This window comes from Bufo bufo, chromosome 11 (assembly GCF_905171765.1).
Source record: "Bufo bufo chromosome 11, aBufBuf1.1, whole genome shotgun sequence".
NCBI lineage: Eukaryota > Metazoa > Chordata > Amphibia > Anura > Bufonidae > Bufo > Bufo bufo.
Window position 1 is genome coordinate 1,210,975 of NC_053399.1, and position 14,869 is coordinate 1,225,843.

At 44.3% G+C, this 14,869-nt stretch overlaps 2 protein-coding genes across 8 annotated transcripts in view; one reads left to right on the forward strand and one right to left on the reverse strand.

The window, feature by feature from the left end:
* COQ6 (coenzyme Q6, monooxygenase) overlaps positions 1 to 2,318 on the forward strand; it is a 50,384-nt gene extending 48,066 nt beyond the window's left edge. Inside the window, exon 13 of the mRNA XM_040412344.1 lies at positions 2,243 to 2,318. Coding sequence (XP_040268278.1) covers positions 2,243 to 2,272 — 30 coding nt within the window. The 3' untranslated portion in view covers positions 2,273 to 2,318. The remainder of the gene's footprint in view (positions 1 to 2,242) is intronic.
* Positions 2,319 to 9,448: 7,130 nt separating this feature from the next.
* Positions 9,449 to 14,869, reverse strand: part of ENTPD5 (ectonucleoside triphosphate diphosphohydrolase 5 (inactive)) — a 62,930-nt gene continuing 57,509 nt past the window's right edge. For 5 of the 7 annotated variants that reach the window (XM_040412338.1, XM_040412339.1, XM_040412343.1 and 2 more), the window contains 4 exons: positions 13,879 to 14,019; positions 13,750 to 13,806; positions 9,779 to 9,894; positions 9,449 to 9,708 (listed from right to left, as the gene is read on the reverse strand). In XM_040412338.1, the coding sequence (XP_040268272.1) occupies positions 9,622 to 9,708; positions 9,779 to 9,894; positions 13,750 to 13,806; positions 13,879 to 14,019 (401 nt within the window). In that variant the 3' untranslated portion in view covers positions 9,449 to 9,621. The remainder of the gene's footprint in view (positions 9,709 to 9,778; positions 9,895 to 13,749; positions 13,807 to 13,878; positions 14,020 to 14,869) is intronic. The other 2 variants (XM_040412342.1, XM_040412341.1) reach the window with 1 other exon arrangement.

The following is a 14,869-nucleotide window of genomic DNA, read 5'->3' on the forward strand; positions in this document are numbered from 1 at the left end:
AGCAGGTTCACACTGAGCACATGTGACAGGCGTGACAGAGTCTGGAGACGCCGTGGAGAACGTTCTGCTGCCTGCAACATCCTCCAGCATGACCGGTTTGGCATTGGGTCAGTAATGGTGTGGGGTGGCATTTCTTTGGAGGGCCGCACAGCCCTCCATGTGCTCGCCAGAGGTAGCCTGACTGCCATTAGGTACCGAGATGAGATCCTCAGACCCCTTGTGAGACCATATGCTGGTGCGGTTGGCCCTGGGTTCATCCTAATGCAAGACAATGCTAGACCTCATGTGGCTGGAGTGTGTCAGCAGTTCCTGCAAGACGAAGGCATTGATGCTATGGACTGGCCCGCCCGTTCCCCAGACCTGAATCCAATTGAGCACATCTGGGACATCATGTCTCGCTCTACCCACCAACGTCACGTTGCACCACAGACTGTCCAGGAGTTGGCAGATGCTTTAGTCCAGGTCTGGGAGGAGATCCCTCAGGAGACCGTCCGCCACCTCATCAGGAGCATGCACAGGCGTTGTAGAGAGGTCATACAGGCACGTGGAGGCCACACACACTACTGAGCCTCATTTTGACTTGTTTTAAGGACATTACATCAAAGTTGGATCAGCCTGTAGTGTGTTTTTCCACTTTCATTTTGAGTGTGACTCCAAATCCAGACCTCCATGGGTTGAAAAATTTGATTTCCATTTTTTATTTTTTGTGTGATTTTGTTGTCAGCGCATTCAACTATGTAAAGAACAAAGTATTTCAGAAGAATATTTAATTAATTCAGATCTAGGATGTGTTATTTTTGTGTTCCCTTTATTTTTTTGAGCAGTGTATATAAAATATGTATATCTGTCATGAATATATATGGCGATATAATACGTATAATAGATAATTTCTAAATAAAAATAAATTCTCAATGATCTATTCATTCAGTGTTTATATACTCGTATATTTATGACACATCTACAGTACAGACCAAAAGTTTGGACACACCTTCTCATTCAAAGAGTTTTCTTTATTTTCATGACTATAAAGGCATCAAAACTATGAATTAACACGTGGAATTATATACATAACAAACAAGTGTGAAACAACTGACATATTCTAGGTTCTTCAAAGTAGCCACCTTTTGCTTTGATTACTGCTTTGCACACTCTTGGCATTCTCTTGATGAGCTTCAAGAGGTAGTCCCCTGAAATGGTCTTCCAACAGTCTTGAAGGAGTTCCCAGAGATGCTTAGCACTTGTTGGCCCTTTTGCCTTCACTCTGCGGTCCAGCTCACCCCAAACCATCTCGATTGGGTTCAGGTCCGGTGACTGTGGAGGCCAGGTCATCTGGCGCAGCACCCCATCACTCTCCTTCATGGTCAAATAGCCCTTACTTTCAAAGTTTTCCCAATTTTTCGGCTGGCTGACTGACCTTAATTTCTTAAAGTAATGATGGCCACTCGTTTTTCTTTACTTAGCTGCTTTTTTCTTGCCATAATACAAATTCTACCAGTCGATTCAGTAGGACTATCAGCTGTGTATCCACCTGACTTCTCCTCAACGCCACTGATGGTCCCAACCCCATTTATAAGGCAAGAAATCCCACTTATTAAACCTGAGAGGGCACACCTGTGAAGTGAAGACCATTTCAGGGGACTACCTCTTGAAGCTCATCAAGAGAATGCCAAGAGTGTGCAAAGCAGTAATCAAAGCAAAAGGTGGCTACTTTGAAGAACCTAGAATATGACATATTTTCAGTTGTTTCACACTTGTTTGTTATGTATATAATTCCACATGTGTTAATTCATAGTTTTGATGCCTTCAGTGTGAATCTACAATTTTCATAGTCATGGAAATAAAGCAAACTCTTTGAATGAGAAGGTGTGTCCAAACTTTTGGTCTGTACTGTATGTCTTTTGTATTTAGGTGCAAATTAGTTTTTCCTCCTTAATAGGACATTTTCTTTGCATCACGGAGTCATGTACTGACCTAGGAGCTGTACTAGACCCTGCATCACTGAGTCATGTCCTGACCCTAGGAGCTGTACTAGACCCTGCATCACTGAGTCATGTCCTGACCCTAGGAGCTGTACTAGACCCTGCATCACTGAGTCATGTCCTGACCCTAGGAGCTGTACTAGACCCTGCACTTCTTTATTCTAAACCAGACTTTATCCTGTCACTTGTAGGCGAGACATGGTGTGAACGTGGCCTTACTGCGTGGGTCCAGTCTGATTAACCCTTCACACTCTTATTTACAGGAACAGATCATGGAGTTTGCAAGTAAATGACCGTTCTTGGAGCTTCTGTAAATTATTCAAATTTTGTCATTTCTTAATAGAAAATAAAGTGAATTATTTGTGCAGAGACGAGTGAGCCTGTGCCGCGCCTTGTATTTCCATCACGGAGAGTAACGTGCAGCTCATTGGTGGTGGCAGGTGGTCGCCATAATGTACACTGCTGGAGAAGCTGCCACTAAGGCACATCACTAATTACTTCCAGTACTGGTGAGGCGAGTGAGACGCGGGTGCTCCCCTTATCTTTACCATGGTGATTGAGCACCTGACGTGTCTGACAAGGGCTCTGAGGGATATTGTAGGCTTGTCCTAGGGGAGAAATGAGAGTATTTCCCCTTACATGGACCATGGGTTAGGTGATCAGTTGCAGCAATTATGGATACCATTACTAATTTTGGGAGTCCATCAGTTAACTGTAAACTGGGGACAATTGGTCCATTGCCTTCTCACCTTAGGTTGGACTTTTATCAATTGCAGATACAAACCGGATTCCAAAAAAGTTGGGACACTATACAAATCGTGAATAAAAACTGAATGCAATGATGTGGAGGTGCCAACTTCTAATATTTTATTCAGAATAGAACATAAATCACGGAAAAAAAGTTTAAACTGAGAAAATGTACCATTTTAAGGGAAAAATATGTTGAATCAGAATTTCATGGTGTCAACAAATCCCCAAAAAGTTTGGACAAGGCCATTTCCACCACTGTGTGGCATCTCCCCTTCTTCTTACAACACTCAACAGACGTCTGGGGACCGAGGAGACCAGTTTCTCAAGTTTAGAAATAGGAATGCTCTCCCATTCTTGTCTAATACAGGCCTCTAACTGTTCAATCGTCTTGGGCCTTCTTTGTTGCACCTTCCTCTTTATGATGCGCCAAATGTTCTCTATAGGTGAAAGATCTGGACTGCAGACTGGCCATTTCAGTACCCGGATCCTTCTCCTACGCAGCCATGATGTTGTGATTGATGCAGAATGTGGTCTGGCATTATCTTGTTGAGAAATGCAGGGTCTTCCCTGAAAGAAATGACGTCTGGATGGGAGCAGATGTTGTTCTAGAACCTGAATATATTTTTCTGCATTGATGGTGCCTTTCCAGACATGCAAGCTGCCCATGCCACACGCACTCATGCACTCATGCAACCCCATACCATCAGAGATGCAGGCTTCTGAACTGAGCGTTGAGAACAACTTGGGTTGTCCTTGTCCTCTTTGGTCCGGATGACATGGCGTCCCAGATTTCCAAAAAAAACTTTGAATCGTGACTCGTCTGACCACAGAACAGTCTTCCATTTTGCCGCACTCCATTTTAAATGATCCCTGGCCCAGTAAAAAACGCCTGAGCTTGTGGATCTTGCTTAGAAATGGCTTCTTCTTTGCACTGTAGAGTTTCAGCTGGCAGCGGCGGATGGCACGGTGGATTGTGTTCACTGACAATGGTTTCTGGAAGTATTCCTGAGCCCATTCTGTGATTTCCTTTACAGTAGCATTCCTGTTTGTGGTGCAGTGTCGTTTAAGGGCCCGGAGATCACGGGCATCCAGTATGGTTTTACCGCCTTGACCTTTACGCACAGAGATTGTTCCAGATTCTCTGAATCTTCGGATGATGTTATGCACAGTTGATGATGATAGATGCAAAGTCTTTGCAATTTTTCGCTGGGTAACACCTTTCTGATATTGCTCCACTATCTTTCTGCACAACATTGTGGGAATTGGTGATCCTCTACCCATCTTGGCTTCTGAGAGACACGGCCACTCTGAGAAGCTCTTTTTATACCCAATCATGTTGCCAATTGACCTAATTAGTGTTAATTGGTCTTCCAGCTCTTCGTTATGCTCAAATTTACTTTTTCCAGCCTCTTATTGCTACTTGTCCCAACTTTTTTGGGATTTGTTGACACCGTGAAAATTGGAATCAACGTATTTTTCCTTTAAAATGATACATTTACTCGGATTAAACGTTTGATCCGTCATCTACGTTCTATTACAAATAAAATATTGACATTTGCCATCTCCACATCATTGCATTCAGTTTTTATTCACAATTTGTTTAGTGTTCCAACTTTTTTGGAATCCGGTTTGTATTTCTGAAATGTAAATGTTTCCGGACAGGGTGACCGGACAGGCCGCAGGTAATACAGGGAGGTTTTGCGTTAAGGTAACATCTGGTGCCAGCTGCCCCCATCCCCCACTGGACGATGGAACCTTCTTCAATGATTGTAATGCCTCAGTTACTTCACATACTACATGGCTCGCAGGTGTGGGTGGCCTTCAGGAATTTTGACAAGATTCAGGGTATCTTCTGAAGGTTGATATGGAAGAAACCTTCCAGAGGAATGAGGAGTCAGGTGTGCTAGCCATGCAGAATCGGTGCTTGTATGTCCTGGCAGCACAACTGGGGTTCAAGGACTTGGAGTTATTGGGAGATTGGTCGCACATCTGTCTGGTTCTTCCACCCTTCAGGCCACTTTGGAGGAACTGATAGGACCCTGCTCTCACCATTCTGGTAATGGTAAAGAGATGGGAGAGCTGCTGCATTTTAAGAGGTACACTTTGTATACTCCACTGTGGAGGAACCCACACGTACCTGAATTTTTTTAAGCTTGCGGGCTTTACACCATGGAAATGGCAGGTTTTTTATTTTTGCCTCAGGTCCATACGTCTTCAAAAGGTTTGACCAGTTTCATGTAAGATTTGACAACCCTAGGGAATTGTTTTTTCAGCTTCACCAACTACACCAAGGCCTTGAGGCACAAACCAGGGATTCCTGACCTTCTCCCACTGGTTGCTGGAATATATAGCGCAGCGGGGAGAGGTTAAAGGGGTTATTTCATCTATCTATACAGCTTCTTGTGGAATATTTGAGAACATTCCCTCTAAGGGTTAGGGATAAGTGGGCATTGACGACCCATGGAATGAGGTTCTGGGCTGTGTGCAGGCAGCGCGTATCCCAATTGTACTTTTTTCGTAGGGTTTATAAGACTAATGATAAAAGCCGCATCTAAGCAGATTCTGGAACTGCACAGAGCTGGCTTCCTTCTAGGAGATCCTCCATTCTAAATAATGTCCATAGTGATCCTTATTAAACTTAATGTCCCCCACAGTGACAGTGGCCCCCATTTTCATGTCTCCCACAGTGGCCCCCCCATTGTAATTAATGTTTCCCCCCCCCCCCGACCATCACTCACCTCACAGCAGGCATCAGCACTGCTCAGGGCGGGCGGTAACAGGCAGGCAGTGCGGCACTCACTGTACGTCACCTGCACTATGTTTTTGTGGGTGCCACGGAATGCAGGTAATACATGGTGTGCTGTCTGCATCTTTTGTGGCCCTGTTGACATGAATGGGTCCTCATTCAACCCGCAAAAAATGCAGACAGAAATCATGGTGGTGTGCATGAGCCCTAAGAGAAACTGTATGTCAATGGGAGGGTGGCCCAGCCGTACCTGCATTCAGGATGCAGTTATTCTCGGAGGCAGGGAATGATTATCTTTCATCGTTTTATTTCCTTTTAGTAAGACATGCTTGTCTCTCCACCAGAGGTTAGATGTGGGTTGGGTGCAAGGGGCGAGACATAGCTCATTAGAGAGGACTTTAATGTCCTCATCCTGCCGAGCTGCATTGCACTGAAAAAGGATAGCGGACCATGTCCTCTCACTGCCCCCTGAAATACTAGGAAAAGAGGAAGATTAGGGTTCCACCACATTAAGAGCATCTCCAGGATTGATGACTTGTTAGAGGTTGAGAAGGGGTTGATGTCCTATACTCGGGCTAGGCCTTGACTATCTGATCAGAGGGGGCCCGACTGATCAGCTCTCTCAGGGTTGCTCCCTCCATTTATGTAGTGCATGGAAGTGAATGGGAACAGCGCTGCGCTGATCAGAGGGGACGCGATCTGTCGGCCCCCCCCCACCAATCCATAGTACAATCCTGGACCACCCCTTTAACCAATTTCCCAGGCCTACACCCTCCCTATAAATGCTGCACCAGTGTTGGTATAAAACAAAGTCAACACGTCCAAACTGTGTTTCAGAAGAGGACCTTTCACCGATCCTGACATTGTTAACTAAGTATCATGACATATACAGCGGCGCCCAGGGATCTCACTGCACTTACTATTATTCCTGGGCGCCGCTCCGTTCTCCCGTTATGTCCTCCGGTATGTTCGGGGACTTGGTTATAGTAGGCGGAGTCTTCCCTTGTTCTGCGGGCGTCTCCTTCTCCTAGGCTGTAGCGCTGAGCTCACAGCCTGGGAGAAAAAAACCTCAGGCTGTGAGCTCTGCACTGCGATTGGCCAGCGCTACAGCCTAGGAGAAGGAGACGCCCGCAGAACAAGGGCAGACTCCGCCTACTATAACCAAGTCCCCGAACATACCGGAGGACATAACGGGAGAACGGAGCGGCGCCCAGGGATAATAGTAAGTGCAGTGAGATCCCTGGGCGCCGCTGTATATGTCATGATACTTAGTTAACAATGTCAGGATCGGCGAAAGGTCCTCTTTAACCGCCTAACGCAGGATCGCGTTCCGGAGGCGTCAGCCCTGCGCACAGTCACGCATATATGCGTCATCTCGCGAGACGCGAGATTTCCTGTGAACGCGCGCACACAGGATCGGAAGGTAAGCGAGTGGATCTCCAGCCTGCCAGCGGCGATTGTTCGCTGGCAGGCTGGAGATGTGATTTTTTTTTTTAACCCCTAACAGGTATATTAGACGCTGTTTTGATAACAGCGTCTAATACCTGCTACCTGGTCCTCTGGTGGTCCCTTTTGTTTGGATCGACCACCAGAGGACACAGGCAGCTCTGTAATAAGTAGCACCAAACACTACACTACACCCCCCCCTGTCACTTATTAACCCCTGATCACCCCATAAAGACTCCCTGATCACCCCCCTGTAAGGCTCCATTCAGACGTCCGTATGATTTTTACGGATCCACTGATACATGGATCGGATCCGCAAAACACATACGGTCGTCTGAATGGAGCCTTACAGGGGGGTGATCACCCCATATAGACTCCCTGATCACCCCCCTGTAAGGCTCCATTCAGACGTCCGTATGATTTTTACGGATCCACTGATACATGGATCGGATCCGCAAAACACATACGGTCGTCTGAATGGAGCCTTACAGGGGGGTGATCAATGACGGGGGTGATCACCCCCCCTGTAAGGCTGCATTCAGACGTCCGTATGTTTTTTACGGATACATGGATCGGATCCGCAAAACACATACGGACGTCTGAATGGAGCCTTATAGGGGGGTGATCACCCCATATAGACTCCCTGATCACCCCCTGTAAGGCTCCATTCAGACATTTTTTTGGCCCAAGTTAGCGGAAATTTTTATTTTTTTTCTTACAAAGTCTCATATTCCACTAACTTGTGTCAAAAAATAAAATCTCACATGAACTCACCATACCCCTCACGTAATCCAAATGCGTAAAAATTTTTAGACATTTATATTCCAGACTTCTTCTCACGCTTTAGGGCCCCTAGAATGTCAGGGCAGTATAAATACCCCACATGTGACCCCATTTCGGAAAGAAGACACCCCAAGGTATTCCGTGAGGGGCATATTGAGTCCATGAAAGATTGACATTTTTGTCCCAAGTTAGCGGAAAGAAAAAAAAATAAAAATTCTATGAACTCTCCATGCCCCTCATTGAATACCTTGGGGTGTCTTCTTTCCAAAATTGGGTCACATGTGGGGTATTTATACTGCCCTGGCATTTTAGGGGCCCTAAAGCGTGAGAAGAAGTCTGGGATCCAAATGTCTAAAAATGCCCTCCTAAAAGGAATGTGGGCCCCTTTGCGCATCTAGGCTGCAAAAAAGTGTCACACATCTGGTATCGCCGTACTCAGGAGAAGTTGGGCAATGTGTTTTGGGGTGTCATTTTACATATACCCATGCTGGGTGAGAAATATCTTGGTCAAATGCCAACTTTGTATAAAAAAAAAAATGGGAAAAGTTGTCTTTTGCCGAGATATTTCTCTCACCCAGCATGAGTATATGTAAAAAGACACCCTAAAATACATTGCCCAACTTCTCCTGAATACGGCGATACCACATGTGTGACACTTTTTTGCAGCCTAGGTGGGCAAAGGGGCCCACATTCCAAAGAGCACCTTTCGGATTTCACCGGCCATTTTTTACAGATTTTGATTTCAAACTACTTCGCACGCATTTGGGCCCCTAAAATGCCAGGGCAGTATAACTACCCCACAAGTGACACCATTTTGGAAAGAAGACACCCCAAGGTATTTTGTGATGCGCATAGTGAGTTCATGGAAATTTTTATTTTTTGTCACAAGTTAGTGGAATATGAGACTTTGTAAGAAAAAATAAATAAAAAAAATCAGCATTTTCCGCTAACTTGTGACAAAAAATAAAAAGTTCTATGAACTCACTATGCCCATCAGCGAATACCTTAGGGTGTCTATTTTACGAAATGGGGCCATTTGTGGGGTGTTTGTTCTGTCTGGCCATTGTAGAACCTCAGGAAACATGACAGGTGCTCAGAAAGTCAGAGCTGCTTCAAAAAGCAGAAATTCACATTTTTGTACCATAGTTTGTAAACGCTATAACTTTTACCCAAACCATTTTTTTTTTTTACCCAAACATTTTTGCAAAATTTTACAACTGAAAGTGAAAAATGTCATTTTTTTGCAAAAAAAATCGTTAAATTTCGATTAATAACAAAAAAAAGTAAAAATGTCAGCAGCAATGAAATACCACCAAATGAAAGCTCTATTAGTGAGAAGAAAAGGAGGTAAAATTCATTTGGGTGGTAAGTTGCATGACCGAGCAATAAACGGTGAAAGTAGTGTAGGTCAGAATTGTAAAAAGTGGCCTGGTCATTAAGGGTGTTTAAGCACTGGGGGCTGAGGTGGTTAAAAACGGTCAAGCGGCAGCGCAGACCAGGACGGTCACTTATGCACTAGAGTGCACATACAATGCTGTCTTGACACCTTTTTCTGGGAGGTCATGATCACCTACTGACTCCAATTAGGATAATGGAATCAACCCCTTTGACCCCATGCTGGGTATAATTACCAGATGTTGATTCAGTTACATATTTATTCCCAGAGAATTCTTGTACAGTCATTAAGAATTGAGAAAGCTTGTTGGAGGAACGAGTGAAACGTTTTCATGAAATCTCCAGTAAGTCCAGTTGCCTTGATTTATTCTTTACAGATATACCATGACCTGGATAAATGAGAACCTTCACAGACACGTATGCACCAGGGCACCCACACTTGACCTGTTACGGTTTGTGTTGCAGTCATTGCCCCATGTTTTTTTTTAGAGGGCTGGGTAACGCTGTGTTCTGGAGCTTCCGTCATCCTGAATGTACCAGAGGCTGCAGCTCGAGGAAGATGGCGCCCAGTGCCCAGCCCGTCTCCACATCCCGCACTTTTTTGGTTAACTGGAAAAGAAACAAGAAGTGTTGCTGGGTTCTTTGAATGGGGATAGGAAAGCTTCCCAGGACATGGTACCTGCAGAGTGGTGTCCTCCTCGAAGCCAAATCCATCCCTGAGCAGAGCGGTGATGTAGGTAAGATCCATACACAGGAACGGGCTCTGCGATGCAAAGCGGTCCATATGGTCACACACTGGGGGGGACAAAGGAGCATTTTAAAGGGTGTCACATCCACTACTCACAGGCCAGGCAGCTTCATATCCATGCAGGGGGATAGCACTTGGTATTCACTGCAGTCAATTCCCCTCCTTAAAGGGTTGTCTGCGTGTTTAGTACTGACCTGTCCTCAATACCTGGCAGTGCGCCTAAACCATGTGACATTGCTGATCGGCTGTAACGGGAGTCGGATATTGATGACCTATCCTGCGGACAGTTCCGTACAAAACACCCGGACAACCCCTTTAAGGGCCACACTTTCTTTTACCTATAGAAAATACAGTGAAATTAATTCTTTATTTTTGTGGTGGTCTTTTTCCCTATAGAGGAATCTATGGGAAAATCTCGGAAACACCACCTTACCCAGAAGGTGCTGCCATTAAAAAGGCCAAGGGGCCAAAAAACACCAGGACACTCTGTTTGCGAGGCTATTGACCGGTGTGTGACATCTGGCCACAGAGCTTTTTGCTCCTAAAAAATAATTTAAAAAAAAATCACAAAAAAGCAGCATATTTAAAAGTAAAAAAAAAAAAATTGTTCCTTGCTGCAGCAGCAGAGTAAACCCGGGTGGATTTCATGTGATCCCGACCCAGCCAAACTTTTTTCAGATCTTGGAACTCCCCTCTTAGGCTCCTTATACAGATGGATTTTTACTGGTAATAACCGCAGGTCTTGGTCACCTGCATTTCTTGAAAGCATTTTTTTTTTCTAGAGTTTTTTTGCTTTTAGAGAAAGTGTCATTTTTTTAAAATAACCAAAAGACAAACTCCACCTAATGAACAAAGGCTTGAGTGACCTGCTTCTCATATTTCCCGTAGACCTGGAACTGATGTTTTTACAGCAAAAAAACTTTGCCAAAAACAACAAAAATAATGCAAAAGTGCAGAAAAACCTGTCTGCAAACATCCAACTTTGCAATAAAATCTTTTATGATAAGCCGCCGTGGACCCTGTCATATTGCAGAACATTTCATTTTCCACTGATTAAAGGGAATCTGTCAGCAGTTTTGCCCATGCTGTAAGGGCAACAGTAGAGATCTCTTGTTGAGCTTTTCTCCACAGGAAGAATATGAGGTTTTAAGCTGCCAGATTTTGCTTCCTTTTAGGGCCGTTTCACATGAGCGGATGCCATGTGCGACATCCTCTGCGTGAATGAGAGTAAATGTAGTAAAACAATTGAGTAATGTCGCACTAAAATGGGGTGGAGAACCACGTAGAGGTGCACCCACTAATCAGACAACACCCAGTCTGAAAATAGTGAATAATATAAGTAATGGAAGTGGGGCACACTCTAAAAGTATAGGGATCTTTAATGACAATATAGATAATAACTACATTACAATATCAGCAAGTATAAAATTGGATATGAAACAGCAGATAAAAATGGTACCGACAATAAAATGGATAGTGAAATAAGTTGGTTATAAAAAGATAGTTATAAAAGGATATACACTACAACTATATAAAATACATTAAGTCAGACAATATATTTAATAGATATAGATCCCAATAATAATTATACGGATGTGTGCGTTGGATTCAAATATTCAATATAATAGATAGTTCACTGGTTGTATTTTATGTTCCATATAGGATTTAAGCAGTAATATGGGTTATCCTCTCCCGTAGACAGTCCTCTATCACCACTATATATCAATAATCAAAGTCCCAAAGTCTCAGGCATATGCAGCTTAACTGTTTGGCTGTACAACAGTCAGGCTGTTCATACGCACAGCGGCGTCCCGCTGTATTTGGAATAAGGAGCGATCGCTTGTTGGAGATATGCAAGTGCTTACCCGAGGGTCTTTAGGTGCTGGATTGTGGGCTCTCGACTCGGTAAGTCCGTCCTGTCTCCGGTCTCAAGAGCTAGTAACCAGATTTAAACTTTGGCGCCAGTGAGGTTTGTTTGCTCCACGTGGTGTAGTTACCTCTCGTATAATAGCAGTGGCTCACTTAGGCACCTCGCTAGTTAAAAGGCAGTTTGTCCAGGCTTCCTCGGACTTGCAGGGTCTCTCCGCTTATTGGGGGGATAGTACCAGACGCGTTTCGGGGATTTACAGAAATGACCCCTTCCTCAGTGGTTCTGAGGAAGGGGTCGCTCCTTTTGCCAAATACAGCGGGACGCCGCTGTGCGTATGAACAGCCTGACTGTTGTACAGCCAAACAGTTAAGCTGCATATGCCTGAGACTTTGGGACTTTGATTATTGATATATAGTGGTGATAGAGGACTGTCTACGGGAGAGGATAACCCATATTACTGCTTAAATCCTATATGGAACATAAAATACAACCAGTGAACTATTATATTGAATATTTGAATCCAACGCACACATCCGTATAATTATTATTGGGATCTATATCTATTAAATATATTGTCTGATTTAATGTATTTTATATAGTTGTAGTGTATATCCTTTTATAACTATCTTTTTATAACCAACTTATTTCACTATCCATTTTATTGTCGGTACCATTTTTATCTGCTGTTTCATATCCAATTTTATACTTGCTGATATTGTAATGTATTGTTATTATCTATATTGTCATTAAAAATCCCTATACTTTTAGAGTGTGCCCCACTTCCATTACTTAAATGTAGTAAAAGTTAATGTTAATGCTCCGTGCTTCTGCTGTCCGCAGCGGGTCTTGGCTCTCATTCACGCAGCGGATGACACGCACGGCATCCGCTTGTGGGAAACAGCCCTAAGTGTCCAGGAGTTGGAGCTCCACTCTGAAGCTGAGAAGGGAAGGTTTTGGTTGGAAATAGATGTATGTATCTGTGTCTTCCATTCCTAGGCTATTGCCTTTGTTTCTGACGCCGCCATCCTTCCTACAACCCGAGCAGATCTAGAAAATGAACCCCCGATATATACGCTTCACTAATAACATAGAGGTGACAGAGCAATACCCATTACAAGATCCATAGAGGACACGGCCAGTAATGTCCATACAGACACCTAATTCCTGATGTACTTCCTGTTTGTCCAGGGAAGTAGTCCCAGAGCTTCACGTGGCCTCCATGGCCACCCAGATACCTTCTAATTGGCAGGGCAAGGGAATGTCTGCTTCTCCCTGGAATGAAGCATTGGAATGCTCTGGAGTCATGGCCGTGGGGCCTGCAGTTAGCGGAATGTCACTGACCAGGATCTGTATACACTATATCCATACACCAGGTAGATTTAGGTGGTCACAGGCTGAGGGTTTTGCTAGGAACAATGGGCCTCATCTAGCATCAGAGGGGGAAGGGGGACAAGACGTAGCTGCAGCCCGAGAGTAAAATGCAACGCTTTTCACGGTCTGCAATTGTATCAAACCAGAACAAATAAATACGGATAATAAGGCCAGCACGTTACGGTTTTTTTAGGTTTTGTGTCTCTTTAAACTAATAAATTACAAGTTTTGCTGAATCTTTTCCCACAAAAACAAATATTAAGAGAATAATCACATGGGGCAGATTTGTAGAAAATAAATTTCTGTAATGTCTTATTAGCAAACAAAATCTGCATCTGCTGCAGAAACAAACCCGTTCCCATAAAACTGATTTCAGCAGAAAGTTCTGGAACAGATCGGCCGTCTATGGCCACACACATTCATGGAATCTGTAAAGAAAAACAAGCGTCAATCTGATCCAGAATGGAGGAGACGGTTAAGGCTGGCTTCACACTAGTGCGGCCGATTCTCGGATCTCCACCACTCCCTATTATAGCTATTGGGGCCCGATGGAGACATTCCAGCTTCTGACAATGCCGGAATGCAGAGAGAAGCTAGCCTTAGCTATATTTGTGTGAGCCCCGGCGGTGACAGAACATACGCCTGTGGTTAGAATATTTACCTTCCCGGGCTTTTAGAGCAAAGTCCCTGACGGCCAGCGCTCCTCCATCTTCGTGCTCTAGAAAACAAAGTAGTCGTATGACAGGTGTCCTGTCCTACTAAACCCCTACTCAGACCGGGGCCATCTTACCAATCAGATTGGTGTCCACTGCCCGGTCATAATAGTAGGAGAAGGCATAAAAGCGGCCGTCTCGCATCTCATCAACTTGGTGAACGTTCCCCTGTAAGATGTGCAGAACCTCGGAGTAACAGGCATCAAACCCGACAAGGCCTGGACAATGGAGGGCAAAGTAAGAGGCATTCCATAATAAAGCAGCAGCAGGTCTACAGCGAGCGAGCTATATGATATACAGGGATAGAAATCACCACCAGAAAGACTTCAGCAAGTGGGATTTATCCTGTAGATGCAGTTAGCACCAGGCTCTTCCTAATGTAGTGATTCTCCATATTGCCCCCTTTGCTGGGTGGATTCATTTTTCCATCACATCATGCACTGCTTGTTTCCATGGTTACGACCATCCTGCAATCCATCAGTGGTGGTCAAGCTGGGACCATGGGAGCTCACATAGGCTGGCACTTTTTGCTTTATTGTAAAAGCACGACCACTGCTGCTGGATTACAAGGTGGTCGTAACCATGGAAACGAGCAGTGTATAATGTGGAAAAGTGAATCCAGCCAGCAAAGGAGGCAATATGGAGAATCACTGTACATTAGGAAGAGCCTGAGAAGGTAGCAATCGTATGAGTGCCAGGAGTCCTGGTGATCGGTCATCAATAGTAAAAAGTAGACAACCCCTTTAAAGGAGTTCTCCAGCATTTAGGACCGGCCCACAGATCAGCTGTGAGGTGAGCGCTGCAGCCACTTCATTGTCACATCAGTGTAGATTTACTGTGGATATAGATGATAAGTAGGCATGAGCTAATCCACTTCGGAACAAACCTCTGAAGTTGATTTGCATAAAACTTTGTTCTAATACTGTACGGAGCAGGAACTCCGTACAGTATTAGAATGTATTGGCTCAGATGAGCCGAAGTTATTGCTTCTCAAGATTTCGCATAATAACTTCATAAATTAATTTGTACTGTAAAAAAACATTTTCCGAACTCGGGTTCGTTTCCAAG